The sequence below is a fragment of the Podarcis liolepis genome (genome assembly GCF_965112155.1).
Source record: "Podarcis liolepis genome assembly, chromosome: 2".
Lineage (NCBI taxonomy): Eukaryota > Metazoa > Chordata > Lepidosauria > Squamata > Lacertidae > Podarcis > Podarcis liolepis.
Genome location: NC_139555.1, coordinates 111,928,272 through 111,943,856, shown reverse-complemented (window position 1 = coordinate 111,943,856; position 15,585 = coordinate 111,928,272). Strand labels below are relative to the sequence as shown.

Here is a 15,585-nt window from a genome sequence, read left to right as displayed (position 1 = left end):
GATTGAGAAACGGAGCCCACTTTTTAAGGCAGTTATTTGGGTGGGGGTTTCAGGAACGCAGCGACCTTCCTCCTCTCATCGGCTGTGTGTGTTCTGCTCCCCAGTCGGACGTCCTGCGCTGGAATCCCCGCTCTTGGGAGCGAGCCGCTCCACCGCGTGACGGCCCGCCAGCCCGCCGCCTTGAGCCAGACGTGCGCTCCCACACTGACAAGCAAGACCCCAGTCTCTCCGGCCACCACTAGCCCAGGAATCTGAACCCTCCCCTTTTCGATTCTGTTAACTTCCTCCCCCCTCTCCTCCCCAAGATCGCGGGAGGGCTGTTTGCAGGGGTTTGTTCCTCTCCCCCCCCCCTTTGGTGTATCCTGAATACGGGGTGTCTCCTTCAACTCCTTTTCTGTTTGTACGGGGGGGTGACACTGGAATTTGCCCCTTGGAGTAGGGGTGTTAGACACTTAGTGGGTGCTCAGAGTGTAATTTGGGGGGGGGCAAGGATCAGGATTTTGGGAGGCTCCCTGCTGAATGTATTTTTGCTTATTTCCTTTGGTTTCACCTGAGTTTATTTTTCTGGTAGGGGGCTCTGTTGCCCTTTGATCTGAGGGGGGAGCAGCTCTGAGGTTTGGAGTGTAAATATATATAAATATGAACGTGTCGGGGGGGTCTCTCCTCTTCCCTCTTCTATTTATGGGGGCGGGGGGAGGTGAGACTGGGAGCCTGTCTCCTCTCCTATTTGCTCCCCCGAGTTTGAAATAGGAAGCATTGAGTTTTTAAAAAGGTGGTCGAGCTGGTTTGTTTAATAAATAAAACCAAAAAAGTTGTTTAAAAAAACCAATAAAATAAAAAGTCAGACTGTGGGTTTTTTGGATTGTCACCTTACCTGCCGACGTCCTCAGCGTGCGAAAACTTTTCACTCCATGGAAAATGAAGCCTGGTCAGGGGAAAGAATTAGTTCTCTGTATCATGGGGATTTTCGAAATCACAGGTTCCCGGGACGGTGCTTTGTGAAAAATATTGTCTTGGCAAAGCGCTGGTAGTGACTGCTTCCATATTACCAGAGGCACGAAAGGTTATATAGAAACTGCTTACCACCCCTTGTAGGCAGCTCTGCTTCTTGTGCGCTTCCATTCTCCCAATCCCTACTGGTGGCGGGGGGGAAATCGAAATTGCAACACACAAGCCTTCAAAACCATTCCCTAGAAAGTTTGCACATTAGGCTGGCCTGCCTCCATTTCTGTAGTGCTTAAAGGTCTACTTAGTTGTGGTGCTAGAAAAAGGTAACTTCCAAGGACAGTTATTTCCCATCACCCACACACCTAGCCTTTTTTTAAAAAAAGCATTGTGTTGTGTACCTTCCTGATAAACGCATGCTTTGCAGTGATTCTTATACCCTGGATTAAATCAGTTGTGCAGCAGCTATTCTTGCTGCAATGTGGATGGTGGCTCTAAAGCAGGCATAGGCAAACTCGGCCCTCCACATGTTTTGGGACTACAACTCCCATGATCCCTAACTAACAGGACCAGTGGTCAGGGATGATGGGAGTTGTAGTCCCAAAACATCTGGAGGGTCGAGTTTGCCTATGCCTGCTCTAAAGTATTAAGGCTGTCAGTGGGTACCAGTCCGGGTGGCTAAAGTGCCCCTCTGCCAGGACAACCAAATGCCTCATTACTAGCCACTAGAGAAGAGCAGCACACCGGGGCTCTTCAGAGGCTCCTATAAGAACCTCCAGGCAATGAGCATGCCTCTACAACAGAGCGAGGGAAGAACAGGAGCAGCTGGACTGAATGTCAAAGGATCTGTTGCAGGCACATTCTCCAGCCACGCCTACAAAAGGAAGACCGTTCCATTGGTTCACGGGCAATAAGTGACCGATTGACAGGTGGCCTACATTGGTTGGCGGAATCAGCTGTGCTGGGCAACAACATTTGGCACTTAAGCATTTAATCTATTCCCGAAGAGAAGGAAACTGCAGGGATGTTGGTTGAAGAAGAAAATAGTCTTATAGCCCGTTTTTCATGTTGCAGCATCAGTTTGCTGCTTGCTTTTTTAAAAAGGTATTTATAAAAAAATAAAATTGGCAGCATTCTTGGGCAGATTCTTCCCCAATACACGTTCTTGTATGCATTTTCCCCAATACAAAAATGTGTGTAAGTACGTTTCCCTTTTTCTGTGCTATTTTTCACATACACCGCTTTTATCCATATTTTCCCCTCATACACATTAATATTATCAGCTTGGAGGCAGCTTTTCTTTAAAAACCTCTAACTGAACCAGATGGGCCTATTCCAGCAGGCTCTTCTTAAGTTCTTACAAGTTCTCTTCGGTTCCTCATTGCCACGTTTAGACCACGCACAAGACTGAGGCACAAAAACAAGTTCAACATACTACTTTGCTGTGAGTTTTAAAAGGAAAGGTTTTTAAAAATCTGATTTAAATGGAAATGAGGTTTACTTTTTTTGAAAAAAAGGCTATCTTAAAACAATAAGTGTTTGAGAAGTAACCTGGTACCCCAGTATTGCCAGAAGTTTGGCACAAGTGGGGTGCAAAGGGAAGAGGTGCCAGTCCACCCCCAACGTAGAAATGCAACACTCATCCTCTGGCAGTACCCAGCATGCCAAAGCTTACTAATTTTACTTATTTATATCCCACCTTTTCCCCCAAGGAGCTGAGGGTGACATACCTGAGACAGGGTATGTGAGACGGTAACGGGCCGCATGGTGGCTCAGTAGGGATGCGAACCCTGATCTTTCCTACCGCAGTCCAACACATTAACCGCTATACCCCGCTGCCTTAGTCATAAAGTGTTCAAACCACACTCTTGTTAGCCCTACAAGTTTTTATCTTTCACCTGAATCAGTGTTAAGGTGTAAAAGCCGTATCATAACCAATCTGACAACTTCACTCAGGAATGCTTATATTCCACCTAAAAAAGAACTTCATTTTTATTTGATGCTTTACTGAGGGAGGGTAGCACTGGGCCAAGCGGCGCAGAAAGAAGAAAGGACAATTGTATCGTCTCCTACATGGGAGAATGCAAAGGGACTCGCATACAAGTCTTACCAATTTGTGAACCTTGCAAACTGCCATAGGTGATAGTTACAAGGAAGCGTCTATTTGGGAATAGTGTAAAGCGATTCCCTTTCTAGGTTTTTTTTTTTTAAAAAAAGGAAAGCATGTAAATATATATATACACACAATATACATATGAGATGTAAGGTTTGGTTGTTAAGAACAAAATAGTGTTTTTAAAAAAAACCTTTAGTTAATTTTACTTGTATATTATTAACACTGCTGTTGAAGCGATATCAATGGTAAAGATTTAAATCGGCCTCTTCCTTGGCGACTTAAATTGCCGGTTTTGATCAATTCATCCTTTAATGCGAGATTGATGCACTTGGCTGCAGTCACCGGGCCACGAAGCAACTCAATATCCCACCAGCCATAAGAGCATTTTGAAAACACACAAGCACCACCGGTCCCTGGACAAGTGGCTTTATTTACTGATTCAGCAGCAACTGATTCGAGCACTCCACTGGGGGAGAAAGGTCACAGCAACCAGAAGACGGGGTTGGGAAGGGGGGACGTAAGTTGGGAAGGAACTTAAATATTTGGCCTGAGAAGGGAGTGGCTGTCTGCATCGTGCACAAAAAAGGACAAAGAGGTGAGCCCCAGAGAGAGGGCCTCCCTATCCAGGAGGATTTGGGGGCAGTGACCGTTACAAGTCCTCGGCCACAAAGGCTTGCTGGGCGTTGGGGAACCTCTGCGGGGTGAAGCTGGGATCAGCTTGCAGCCGCTTCTGCAGATCAGATTTCAGCTGAAAGAGAGAAGAAAAAGGAGAGTGAGGGGCAGGAGTCCGGCTGCCCCAAATCGCCTGGACAGATACCGTATTTTTCACTCTACAGGACGCACTTTTCCCCCTCCAAAAATGAAGGGGAAATGTGTGTGTGTCCTATGGAGCGAATACAGGCTCCTTGGCTTCAGCGATAGAAATGCAAAGCCTCCGAAGCGCAGAGGGAGCGCTCCGGAGGCTTCGCGTTGCTTTCGCTGAAGCCAAGGAGCCTGCATTCGCTCCACAGGACGTACACACATCGCTGAAGCCTGGAGAGCAAGAGGGGTCGGTGTGCACCGACCCCTCTCGTTCCCCGGGCTTCAGGCAGCTATCCGCAAGCCTTTGGAGCGTGTCCCCAGCCCCACAAGCTCCGGGAGCAACCTTACCGCCACTCCTGGACCTGTTCTGGGGGCTGCGGTCGGGGGAAGCTCGGGCTTCTGCCAAAGTCGCGCGCAGCCTCTCCCAGCTGGAGAGGTTGCGCGCGGCTAAAGAGGAAGCCAAGGCAGCCAGCGGGATGGATCCCACTCGCTGTCTTGGCTTCTTTGCTCTTTTTTTTTTCTTTATTCCCCCCTCCTAAAAACTAGGTGCGCCCTATGGCCCGGTGCCCCCTATGGAACGAAAAATACAGTAGGTGTCATACAGCCCCCATTGGGGTGTAAAAGCAGAAACTAAGGCCCCACCCACCCACCAACAGACCCCCATGCTCACCTGCTGTCGGTAGCCCTCCTGCAGCGCTGGCTCTGCCAGGTCTCTGCTCAGGCTCTCGGCGCTCGTCAGAGGTTTCACGCCTGCTACTTTGGCCGCTTTGTTGACTGCCTCGGACAGAAGGAGCTGGGGACCATCCCCCTGCATAGTCTTCCAAGAGAAGGAAGAGACAAGTTAAGGCTTCTGCGCTTGCGCTAAGGTGCTGGAGCGGCAGGTAAGCCAGAGCGGGATCTGCCTGCGTTATGCGATCGGCCAAAAAGCACAGCGGAGATTCGCACAGAGACTTCCTTCAGCAGTGGGTCAGCCCTGCTACACACACCCAAAGCATTAGGGAAGTTCCCACAAGGCAACCCTCTCCAGCTCTGAAGCAAGAATGAATGAAAGGTCACATGACTAGAGGCCAGAGCCAATAAGAGCCCTGCATCACTATTGTGAGTCTAGTTGTAAATATCCGGGTCTGGGATGTGCTGAAATTATGGAAGCAAGCATTAGCCCTTGCTCAAAGCTGGGGGGTTGAGAAAGTTGACTTCCAAAACTTTTGCTTGCTTTCAATCGTCACATCTACTAGAGGAAGGGAGGATTTTGCATCCTTATTAGTGATACCATTTCCTTTCCATCATTTATTTGCCCCTTGAATTTCTTTACTGCCCTTCCTCAGAGAATCACAGGGCAGCTTAGGAAAACCACAGAAAACTACATAACACAGTAACATCATGAAAGAAGTCAGAATTCCCAAGGGAAGGGGTGTTGAGTGGGCATCACAAAAGGGAGAGGGCTAAAAGGAGACAGAAGGGGGAAAGAAGTGAGGAGTTTCTCAAAACAAAAACCCAGAACATCCACAATGTACTGGGGACATGTCATGTCTCCCAAACCAGAAGGAGCTCAAGTCTGATTTAAATCTGCCTCCACTCTACACTTCCCATTGGTGAAGATAGCCCACCAGAGTCGGGAGTGAAAAATAAATATTTGTTTCCCCCCAGAAAATTCACCACCCACAAGCAAGGCGTCCCTGAATCCCATCAAAACAAAAGCAGTTTAAAGACACTCAAGGCAAATCTAAAAAAAATGTAGTATAAACACCGACAAGTGGGAAACACTGGCCTGCGAGCACTCCAGTGGGGAACAGCCTTTACCAAAGGTGTCATGGGCTGTTAAGACACTTGAACTCAGGACAAAAAGGAGAAATGTGCTAAGAGGAAGGCACGCTTGGCAAACGCTCACCGTGAACAACTCCCGCCTGCAAACCTATGTCCCCACTGTGGAAGGACGTGTGGATCCAGAATTGGCCTCCACAGTCACTTACAGATTCACTGTTAAGACTTTGTTAGTGGAAGACATGTTAGAATTCCTGCTCCATGACTGCAGTCATGGGACTGTTGTCTTTCACATGACAGTGTATGTTTTGACTCCACAAAGTGGGAAGTAATGGAGACAGGATGTTTGTGTGACTGTGTTCCCTGAAGTGGGACTATTGTCCTTTGTTTTGTTTTTTCTCTTTGCTGTCTGATGCTAGAGAGAGAGGGAGCCATGTTGCAGCGCTCCGTGTATGTTTATATGTAAATAAAGTAGATTAGCCAAAATGCTGAGTCACTGAGGTCTGTTACGCAAGCTGCGAAGACTCTGCGGGTCCCCAAGTGTGCCGGTGTTGGTTGCCATCGGTTGCTGTGATGTTCGGGCTGAAGAAAGCTTTTGAAGCTCCCGAACGATCAACCAGGAGAGAGAGAATATGCCAGTCGGGCGTGTGTCTCTGCCAGGGTCCTACTCAAGTGTAGGATAAGCTCCTGACAAGACAATCGCACTCGGCTACGAGTGGTCGCCAAAGAAGAAGAGGAAGATCCCGTCCAGGGAAATGGAATCGTGGACTTGCAGAGTTGGAAGGGACCCTGAGGACCATTCAGTTCAGCCCTCTCCCACGCAGGAAGTGCTGCTTGAAGCCCCTGGGGTTGACCACGCGAGGAGAAGCCGCTGTTTAAGAGAGGCTGGGCCGCCTTTGTCATTTCCGTGGGGCAACCCGAGCGAAGCGAATCCTGCCTAGGGCAGAAGGGCCTTCTCACCTTGCGCCGCTTGGCCGGCATGCCGCTCAGGTAGGCGTCGCTGAGCGGGGGCTGCTGCTTCAGCTTGCGCTGGCTCTGGATGTCCTCCCGGATGATGGGCACCCACTCCTTGCGGACGAGGAGGAGGGAAGAGGAAAGCATTGGGGGACCCGTTAGCAACTCCAGAGAGTTCTTTCTCCCTGCCCTCCCCCCGGTCGCCGCCCGCTTCCGCCCCAGACCACTCACAGGGGGCACGGCAGCTGCCCAGGGCTCTGCGTCGGGGGCGGGCGGCTCCCCTTGCTGCGGCTCCTCGTGCTCCGGCTCCCCGTGCTGCTGGGGCATGGCCTCCTCGGCCGTTGTGGCTGGGGCTGGGGACGCGGCGCTGTCTCGCTGCGAGGAAAGGGAGGAGAGAATAGGAGGGGGGCCCAAGCAGGGTGCGGAAAAGGGGCTTGGCCCCAAAGTCAGACAGTGGGCAGCTTCAGAATCAATAATTAAGTTTTCCCCCATATACCAGCAAGTTGCAAAGGGGTTCAGACACAGAGACTGAGCCTAGGAGGTCGGGGGAGGGAGGGAGTCTCAGTCCTTCCACCTGCTATATGGGAACACTCCTCTTCTATCTCTCTTACAAGGATCACTGGCAGCAGCGCATGCTAAGGGCTTTGTATATTATTTTACTTATATGCCGTCCATCCTACTGGTTTTCCCCAGCCACTCTAGGCAGCAGCAAAAAGGCATACTAAAACACCAACTATTAATAACTTCCCTGTACAGGGCTGCCTTCAGATGTCTTCTAAAAGTCTCACTGAGGGTGTTCCACAGGGTGGGTGCCACCACCGAGAAGGCCCTCTGCCTGGCTCCCTGTAACCTCACTTCTCACAGTGAGGGAACTACCAGAAGACCCTGGGAACCATGCCCTCTCCCAGCTCCACAGCACCCTGACCCTGGCTCCCACTCCATACCTGCAGGGTTTCGGAAGGCTGCTCTGCAGCCTGAAGCTCCATTGGTTCTTCTGGTACAGGCTGAGAGGATGAGAGAAGAGAGAGAGTGCATTCAGAGGCCTTGGAGGTGATACCCAGCACCCACAATAGAGTCACGGTCTCCCCACACGCCTCCCCTCTGATCTCCCAACAAACAAGTCCCACCGGGATGTGGTCCACAAAACAATCTGATCTGGCCCCTGGAGGCCCCACCAAATCTTAGCCAAATGAAAAATGAAGAAGGCGAGAGAGACTGCAAACAGCACCCCGCAACTGCTCTCTCCTTGGGTTTTGCATGGAATGTCTTGGCTGTGCACTGGCCCCCGGTGGAGTACAGGGTCAGGTTTAAGGTGCTGGTTTTGACCTTTAAAGCCCTATGCAGCCTAGGACCCTCGTACCTACAGAACCGCCTTTCCTGGTATGCCCCACGGAGGACCTTAAGGTCCACAAATAGCAACACTTTGGAGGTCCCAAGTCGCAAGGTGGTTAGATTGGTCCCAACTAGGGCCAGGGCCTTTTCAGTACTGGCCCCGACTTGGTGGAACGCTCTGTCACAAGAGACCAGGGCCCTGCGGGACTTGACATCTTTCCACAGGGCCTGCAAGACAGAGCTGTTCCGCCTGGCCTTCGGTTTGGACTCAGTCTGACCCTTATGTTTCCCTCCCCTTATGGTTTTGATTTATGGGCTACTATTAAAATGAGGCTGCATTTTAAATTGTATTTTAAGCCGTATTTTAATAAACTGGGTGTTTTTTTGTGTTTCCCCCCTATTATGTTTTATTGTTATTTTATTGGTGTTAGCCACCCTGAGCCTGGCTCTGGCTGGGGAGGGCGGGGTATAAAGAAAATATTAATATTATTAATAATTATGCCCCGTAACTGCAATGTCCTCACTGCAACTGAAATTGTGGATTGTGGGACAGTAATGGGGTTATGGGCCAAAATGCTCAACACTCAGAGACCTGGTCCAGCGTCTCCTGGACAACAGAGGAGCCTCCCAAAAGCTACAGGAAACTAGGGTTTAGTGCCTGATTCCACTCGCGCTTCTCTATCCAATTTCGGGAGTCTTACCTGTGGGGGGTCGCCCACCCTGCGGACATACTGTAGAATTTGATCCTCTGTGACGGGCATGTGCTCCAGGATGACCTGCAGCCGCATGCTCATCATGGTGGTGAGCCAGCTCACCAAGGAGGGGTTCATGTCGGCCGACATCCGCCTCTGCCGCCCAGGCGGGCCAAGAAAGAGAGAGAGAGACACAAGGCTGTCAGGGCCGCAAACTCCCATTCCAAGCCAGCAGCCCTCAGTGAACGAGACGGCGTCCTTCCGATTCATTGACGCAACCTCGAAATTAGCCAGGGCAACAAGTCCTTTGGGACAAGTTAAGTGAGCTGGCAATATACAACTCACAAATTTAACTGTTTCAATGAAAAGAGTCCTTAGGGCTGAAGAAAGTGGGAGACCAGCTGAGATCTTCCATTTGTTTTCCTAAGGTACTTCATGACCAGCACAACTCCGATACAGTCATACCTCGGATTATGAACTTAATTCGTTCCAGAGGTCCGTTCTTAACCTGAGGTGTGCTTTCGCTAATGGGGCTTCCCGCTGATGCCGCGCAATTTCTGTTCTCATCCTGGGGCAAAGTTCTTAACCCAAGGTAATATTTCTGGGTTAGCGGAGTTTGTAACCCGAAGTGTTTGTAACCCGAGGTACCACTGTACTGCATTAGCTGAGGCCCTGTGCAATACAGTGGTACCTCGGGTTAAGAACTTAATTCGTTCTGGAGGTCCGTTCTTAACCTGAAACTGTTCTTAACCTGAGGTACCACTTTAGCTAATGGGGACTCCCACTGCCGCTGTGCGATTTCTGTTCTCATCCTTTGTTTCCCCCCTATTATGTTTTATTGTAATTTTATTGGTGTTAGCCACCCTGAGCCTGGCTCTGGCTGGGGAGGGCGGGGTATAAAGAAAATATTAATATTATTAATAATTATGCCCCGTAACTGCAATGTACTCACTGCAACTGAAATTGTGGATTGTGGGACAGTAGTGGGGTTATGGGCCAAAATGCTCAGCACTTAACCCAAGATACTATTTCTGGGTTAGCAGAATTTGTAACCTTAAGCGTCTGTAACCTGAAGCGTCTGTAACCTGAGTTACCACTGTACAGAACAAAGTATACTGGACTCTGACTGGGGAGACTGGGATTGTTACCTATAATCCCCACTCAGTTACAAAGCACCCCAGTGGGACTCTGGTTCAGCTGCTCCCTGCCAGGTCAGCCTACCTTACGAGATAAATTGGGATGGTTGACTTCCAGACTTCATTCATAGAATCATAGAATCATAGAGTTGGAAGAGACCACAAGGGCCATCGAGTCCAACCCCCTGCCAAGCAGGAAACATTCAATCGGTTTCATTCTCCAATTTTTCTGCGCCATTTTTAACGAGGTCATTATCATTGGGCAGACGTCAGGAAAGGTGAAACAGACACACTTTGAACAGTGAAGGGCTTCATAGGGCCTTCCATTCGCCAGGAGCACAGTGTGGAAGCTGGTTGCTTGACCATGTTTCCCACGCCCTATTTCAACAGTCTCACCCCTGGGCACATCCATATTACCATATTTTTCGTCCCATAGGACGCTCCATCCCATAGGACGCACCTAGTTTTTTTTTGGGGGGGGGAATAAAGGAATTTCCCCCCCTTTATTTCCCCCCCAAAACCAGGTCAGGGAAACCAAACCAGGTCGGGGAACAGCGGTATGGCGGCGCTGCGCCTCCCCACTGTCCCCCGAGCTTGTGGGGCTGGCCGATGTCTGCCCAAAGCGCGGGGCTCCTGCAGGGCTCCCCAGGCTGCGGATATCTGCCCGGCACATGGGGCGCTCTGCTTCAGGGAACTCCCGCGGGCTCCCCAGGATTGCTGATAGCTTCCTGAAGCCTGGAGAGCGAGAGGGGTCAGTGCGCACCGACCCCTCTCGCTCTCCAAGCTTCAGCGAAAGCCTGTATTCGCCCCATAGGACACACACAGATTTCCCCTTCATTTTTGGAGGGGGAAAAGTGCGTCCTATAGGGCGAAAAATACGGTAACTTATGCTTGCAGAATTCCAAACGGGACTTCCAGCACGCAGCTATGCACATGGGATTCTGACGCTATCATCGGGGGACGCCACAACTTGCGGGCTTCCTTTTCTCACAACTCTAGTACCTCCCCAAAACTGCCCTGCATCAGCCCTACATCCCCTGAAGATGGGGAACGTCAGCGGAGCACAACTCATCACTCACAATGCGGTCGTTGATGACAGCAGTCAGGGCTCCCTGCTCCCCGCGCAAGCAGTAGAGGTTCAGCGCCAGGCACTCAAACAGGCCCTGGTTGCACAACTCCAGCAGCCGATACCCAAAGGTATTATCTGGAAGGAGAGAGGAGATGGATGCTGGAGGGGGGTGGGGAAGGACCAGGAGGAGAAGCAGCCCCCTGCAGAAAGCTCCCAGAACTCAGCCCATTCCCTTACCAGCGCAGTGGAGGATGTGCATTGCAATGCGGTTGAACTGTTCCTGCAGGAACTCCAGGTTGGTGCGGGTGATGTCAACGCCATCTTGAACTCGGACGGAGGCCTAGGGGGGAAACGGGAGGCATCAGAGACGAGGGGGAAGGGGGAAGTCAGGGTTATATAGCTTTCGGGCAGCAAGAAGCCAGCTCAAAGAGCGTTTCCGCCTGCATCTGCTCTTGTCACATGTTGGCTGCCTACCATTGTGGAGGCTAGACCAGGCGTCGGCAAACTTTTTCAGCAGGAGGAAGTGGAACTTACAAAACTCTCGCGAATGTACTCCTCCAAGCCGTTGATCAAATTGTACGTGGCCATCTGGAAAAGCCGGAAGAGAGAGGGAACTGTTAGCAAGCAGAACAGGAATGGACTCAAGGTGGGGAAGGAGGGGAGGTTGCGCTTGGAACTAGGGGCAGGTCCACTCACCCGAACGTTGCGCTCAGTGGGCTCCTGGCCGTGCAGGTACTCCTCCCGGAAGAAGCGGCTGAGCTGGGGCTGGATCCGCTGGAGCGGCTGGAACTGCCCATGGAGCAGCATCACCATGTCGACCATGGAGAAGTTCTGGCAGATGAGGGAGAGCAGGTCTCCAAAGAAGCCTAGAAAAGAGGGACACAAACCTTGCAAGCTGACCTTCTGCTTAACCCGAATGGGACGGGAGGAAGCAGCAGTGGCTGGAAACCCCGGGAGAGAGAGAGAACAGAAGGAGATATCGACTACTTCCTTGGGATTTCCCCAGGGAGAAAGAGCCTCACGGCTGGAGGGAAAGGAGCAATGTCAGCTGGGAGAGGCTGTCCCTCTAGCAAAAGACACTTCTATGGGCTATGGCTGGCAAGGAGCTCAGGCGGGAGAGTGGCCAAGAGGCAGAGCTTGCAACCCAGCTTGTCCCATTTCAGCCATGAGCTTCTCAGTCAGCCTAAGGCAGGGGTCAGCAAATGTTTACAGCAGGGGGCCAGCTCACTGTCCCTCAGACCTTGTGGGGGGCCGGACTATATTTTGAAAACAGAAAGAACGCATTCCTATGCCCCACAAATAACCCAGAGATGCATTTTAAATAAGAGCACACCTTCTACTCATGTAAAAACACCAGGCAGGCCCCACAAATAACCCAGAGATGCATTTTAAATAAAAGGATACACTCTACTCATGTAAAAACACACTGATTCGTGGGCCGGATTGAGAAGGCGATTGGGCCAGATCTGGCCCCCGGGCCTTAGTTTGCCTACCTCAAGGCCTAAGGCAAGAAATTATCCCTTTGCCTCAGGATGAAGCAGAGCAAAAAAGAGAGAGGAAGTGGAACTGAAAAAGGAATCCCCCCACCCACCCCTGGGAAACGGTGGCAGAGCCAGGGCCCAAAAGTCCAGACAAGTGTTTCCCATCGTCCCGTGTGAGCAAGACCAGTGATCGAGGATGATGGGAATGGTAGTCCAAAAACAGCTGGAGAACCAAGTTTGGGAAACGCTGGTCCAGACTGTGGGAAGTTGTGGGCGACAGACACCCAAGAAAAAGGAGGAGCAAGGTTTGCAGGGGGTTCTAGAGAGGGTAGTGACCAGAGAGATCAAAAGGGTCAGCCTGCCTCTCACAACTGGGGCAACTAGGACCCCAGAAAACAGGAGGAGTCTTTGAATTATTCAGGGGGCAGAGGGCAGCCTTCTCTAAATCAGTAGGTTTCCGAGCACAATTCAACGTGTTGGTGCTGACCTTTAAAGCCCTAAACAGCCCGGACCAGTATACCTGAAGGAGCGTCTCCACCTCCATCGTTCAGCCCAGACACTGAGGTCCAGCTCTGAGGGCCTTCTGACGGCTCCCTCCCTACAAGAAGTGAGGTTACAGGGAACCAGGCAAAGGGCCTTCTTGGTAGTGGCGCCCGCCATGTGGAATACCCTCCCATCAATGTCAAGGAAATAAACAACTATCTGACTTTTAGAAGACATCTGAAGGCAGCCCTGTTTGGGGAAGTTTTTAAAGTTTGATGTTTTATCCTGTTTTTAATATTCTGTTGGGAGCCATCCAGAGTGTCTGGGGAAACCCAGCCAGATGGGTGGGGTATAAACAAAAAATTATCTGGTTTTCAACATCACGATATATCACCAGCTAAACACTGAGGTATATATCACGATGTCTGTTATAAGGATGGAGCTATGTAGAGGCACTGGCTGGCTTCACAGTTTTCCCTGCTTTGTGATTTTTGCACAACACACACCATGATTCACAATATATTGCCAGGTCCAAAATTATGAAGCCGATAGCACAATATGGACTTCAAACCGGCTGTTGTTGTTATTGTTATTGTTAACCAGCAGCGTCCCCCCCCCACAGTGCAAAGGGGGCACATCCAAGGCCTTCCTTACCCAGGGCCCCTTCTGTGCCTGGCTCAAAGATGTTGCTGGTGCCGCTCAGGCGCTGGATGAAGTCCGCGATGCTCTCGGTGCTGCCCTGCTGGGCGCTGAGCGACCCCATCATGGACGACAGCACCCCTTGCACCACGCTGGTGAAGAATTCGGGCGGCAGGGAGTCTGCCGAGGCACTGCCACGGACGCTGCTGCTCCCGCCCCCCAAAGGCGGCTCCATGCCGCTCTGGGGAGCCGAGGGCGGGGGAGGAGGCGGTGGCGGGGAGGCCGCTGGCTGCGGGGGAGGCGGGGCCTGCTCCGGAGGGTGGGGAGGAGCCGCCCCCATCTGCGTCGCCTGCGGAGAGAAGGGGACAGGGGAGTGAGGCCGGAAGGGTGCTGGGGAAAGGCATGCAAAGGCTTCCAGGCCAGCAGATACAGGGCAAAATGAAGGAAGGGCTGAGGCCAAAAGATGGCAGGTCTCTGGGTGACCCGAAGCACATCAAGCAAGGGCTTTGGATAAAGGTGAAGGTAAAGGGACCCCTGACCATTAGGTCCAGTCGTGACCGACTCTGGGGTTGCGGTGCTCATCTTGCTTTATTGGCCGAGGGAGCCGGCGTACAGCTTCCTTGTCATGTGGTCAGCATGACTAAGCCGCTTCTGGTGAACCAGAGCAGCGCACGAAAACGCCGTTTACCTTCCCCCCGGAGAGGTACCTATTTATCTACTTGCACTTTGACGTGCTTTCAAACTGCTAGGTTGGCAGGAGCAGGGACCGAGCAACGGGAGCTCACCGCCCGTCGCAGGGATTCGAACCAGCAACCTTCTGATCGGCAAGCCCTAGGCTCTGTGGTTTAACCCACAGCGCCACCTGCCAGCCTTTAAAGGAGATACGATAGCCATCTTCAAGTATCTCAAGGGCTGTCACATGGAAGAGGGAGCAAGCTTAGTTTTCTCCTGCTCTGGAGGGTAGGACTCGAACCAAGGGCTTCAAGTTACAAGGAAGGAGACTCCGACTCAACATCAGGAGAAAATTTCTGACAGGTAGAGCTGTTCGACACTGGAGCAGTCTCCCTCAGGAGATTGTGGGCTCTCCTTCCTTGGAGGTTTTTAAGCAGAGGCTGGATGACCATCTGTCCTGGATGCTTTAGCTGAGATTCCTGCACTGCAATGGATTGGACTTAATGAACCTTGGGGTTCCTTCCAATTCTATGACTTTGCTCCCTTAAATTACACCGCTTAAATGGGCGCCGGGGGTAACTTGGAGCAGATTTTCGTGCAGAAGGACTGAGTTTGCCTCTGTTTCAAAATGCCATGCACTTTTATTGTGGTTGTGAATCGCTTCAAGGCTTTTTCTAGCGGGGAGCGAGCGATATATGGATTCAACAGACAGAACCCAAAACCCAGTACAGTGGTACCTCGGGTTAAGAACTTAATTCGTTCCGGAGGTCCGTTCTTAACCTGAAACTGTTCTTAACCTGAAGCACCACTTTAGCTAATGGGGCCTCCCGCTGCCGCCTCCTGGGGTAAAGTTCTTAACCCAAGGTATTATTTCTGGGTTAGTGGAGTCTGTAACCTGAAGCGTCTGTAACCCGAGGTAGCACTGTATCTCCTGAAAGGATGCTGGCAGACCCTTCCTCCCCTGAGAGGAAGGATGGAAGAGGGGCTGATCTGCTGCCACCGCCCCCTGCTGAAACCGCCACTCCGGGGAACGAAGCGAGGCTGGAACCAAGCTTACCTGGAGGAAGTCTGTCATGCCTTGCAGGAAAGCCGGGACGCCAGGCATTGCCACGGTGATGGTGGGGGAACCCAGGCCGGCCACACCGGCCATGCTGGTGCCGGCTGCCCCCAGGATGTTCCCCAGCAGCTGAGAGAACTGGAGCTCCGCGGCGGCCGCCGTGGGGGGTTGGCCGGAGGGGATGGGCCCTCCCGGGGCACCGGCCGAGCTGCCCCCTGCAGCGGTGGTGGCGGTGTTGGTGGTGCCAGCGCTGGCCGAGGCTGTGGGAGGGGAGGCAGAATTGCTGGTGCTGAAGGTGGCTTGGGCGCTGACAGAGGAAGAGGTGGAGGAGGAGGAGGAGGAGGACGAAGAAGAAGGTGAAGTCCCGCTGCCCTGAGCTAGGAAGGAAAAACGAAGAGGTCTGCTACGCCAGTGACCAGGCAATGGGCATGGGAGCATTTGAGAAAG

General features: G+C 51.8%; 2 protein-coding genes across 35 annotated transcripts in view; one reads left to right on the top strand and one right to left on the bottom strand.

The window, feature by feature from the left end:
• PRRC2A (proline rich coiled-coil 2A) overlaps positions 1-851 on the top strand; it is a 41,861-nt gene extending 41,010 nt beyond the window's left edge. For all 5 annotated transcript variants that reach the window (XM_083491021.1, XM_083491020.1, XM_083491019.1 and 2 more), the window contains one exon: positions 105-851. In XM_083491021.1, the coding sequence (XP_083347147.1) occupies positions 105-242 (138 nt within the window). In that variant the 3' untranslated portion in view covers positions 243-851. The remainder of the gene's footprint in view (positions 1-104) is intronic.
• A 2,620-nt stretch (positions 852-3,471) lies between these two features.
• The window catches only part of BAG6 (BAG cochaperone 6), a 33,416-nt gene continuing 21,302 nt past the window's right edge, over positions 3,472-15,585 (bottom strand). For 18 of the 30 annotated variants that reach the window (XM_083491222.1, XM_083491214.1, XM_083491238.1 and 15 more), the window contains 12 exons: positions 15,139-15,515; positions 13,425-13,758; positions 11,503-11,672; positions 11,341-11,394; positions 11,044-11,146; positions 10,817-10,941; positions 8,611-8,757; positions 7,522-7,581; positions 6,809-6,952; positions 6,584-6,691; positions 4,533-4,679; positions 3,472-3,809 (listed from right to left, as the gene is read on the bottom strand). In XM_083491222.1, coding sequence (XP_083347348.1) covers positions 3,711-3,809; positions 4,533-4,679; positions 6,584-6,691; positions 6,809-6,952; positions 7,522-7,581; positions 8,611-8,757; positions 10,817-10,941; positions 11,044-11,146; positions 11,341-11,394; positions 11,503-11,672; positions 13,425-13,758; positions 15,139-15,515 — 1,868 coding nt within the window. In that variant the 3' untranslated portion in view covers positions 3,472-3,710. The remainder of the gene's footprint in view (positions 3,810-4,532; positions 4,680-6,583; positions 6,692-6,808; positions 6,953-7,521; positions 7,582-8,610; positions 8,758-10,816; positions 10,942-11,043; positions 11,147-11,340; positions 11,395-11,502; positions 11,673-13,424; positions 13,759-15,138; positions 15,516-15,585) is intronic. The other 12 variants (XM_083491229.1, XM_083491223.1, XM_083491226.1 and 9 more) reach the window with 1 other exon arrangement.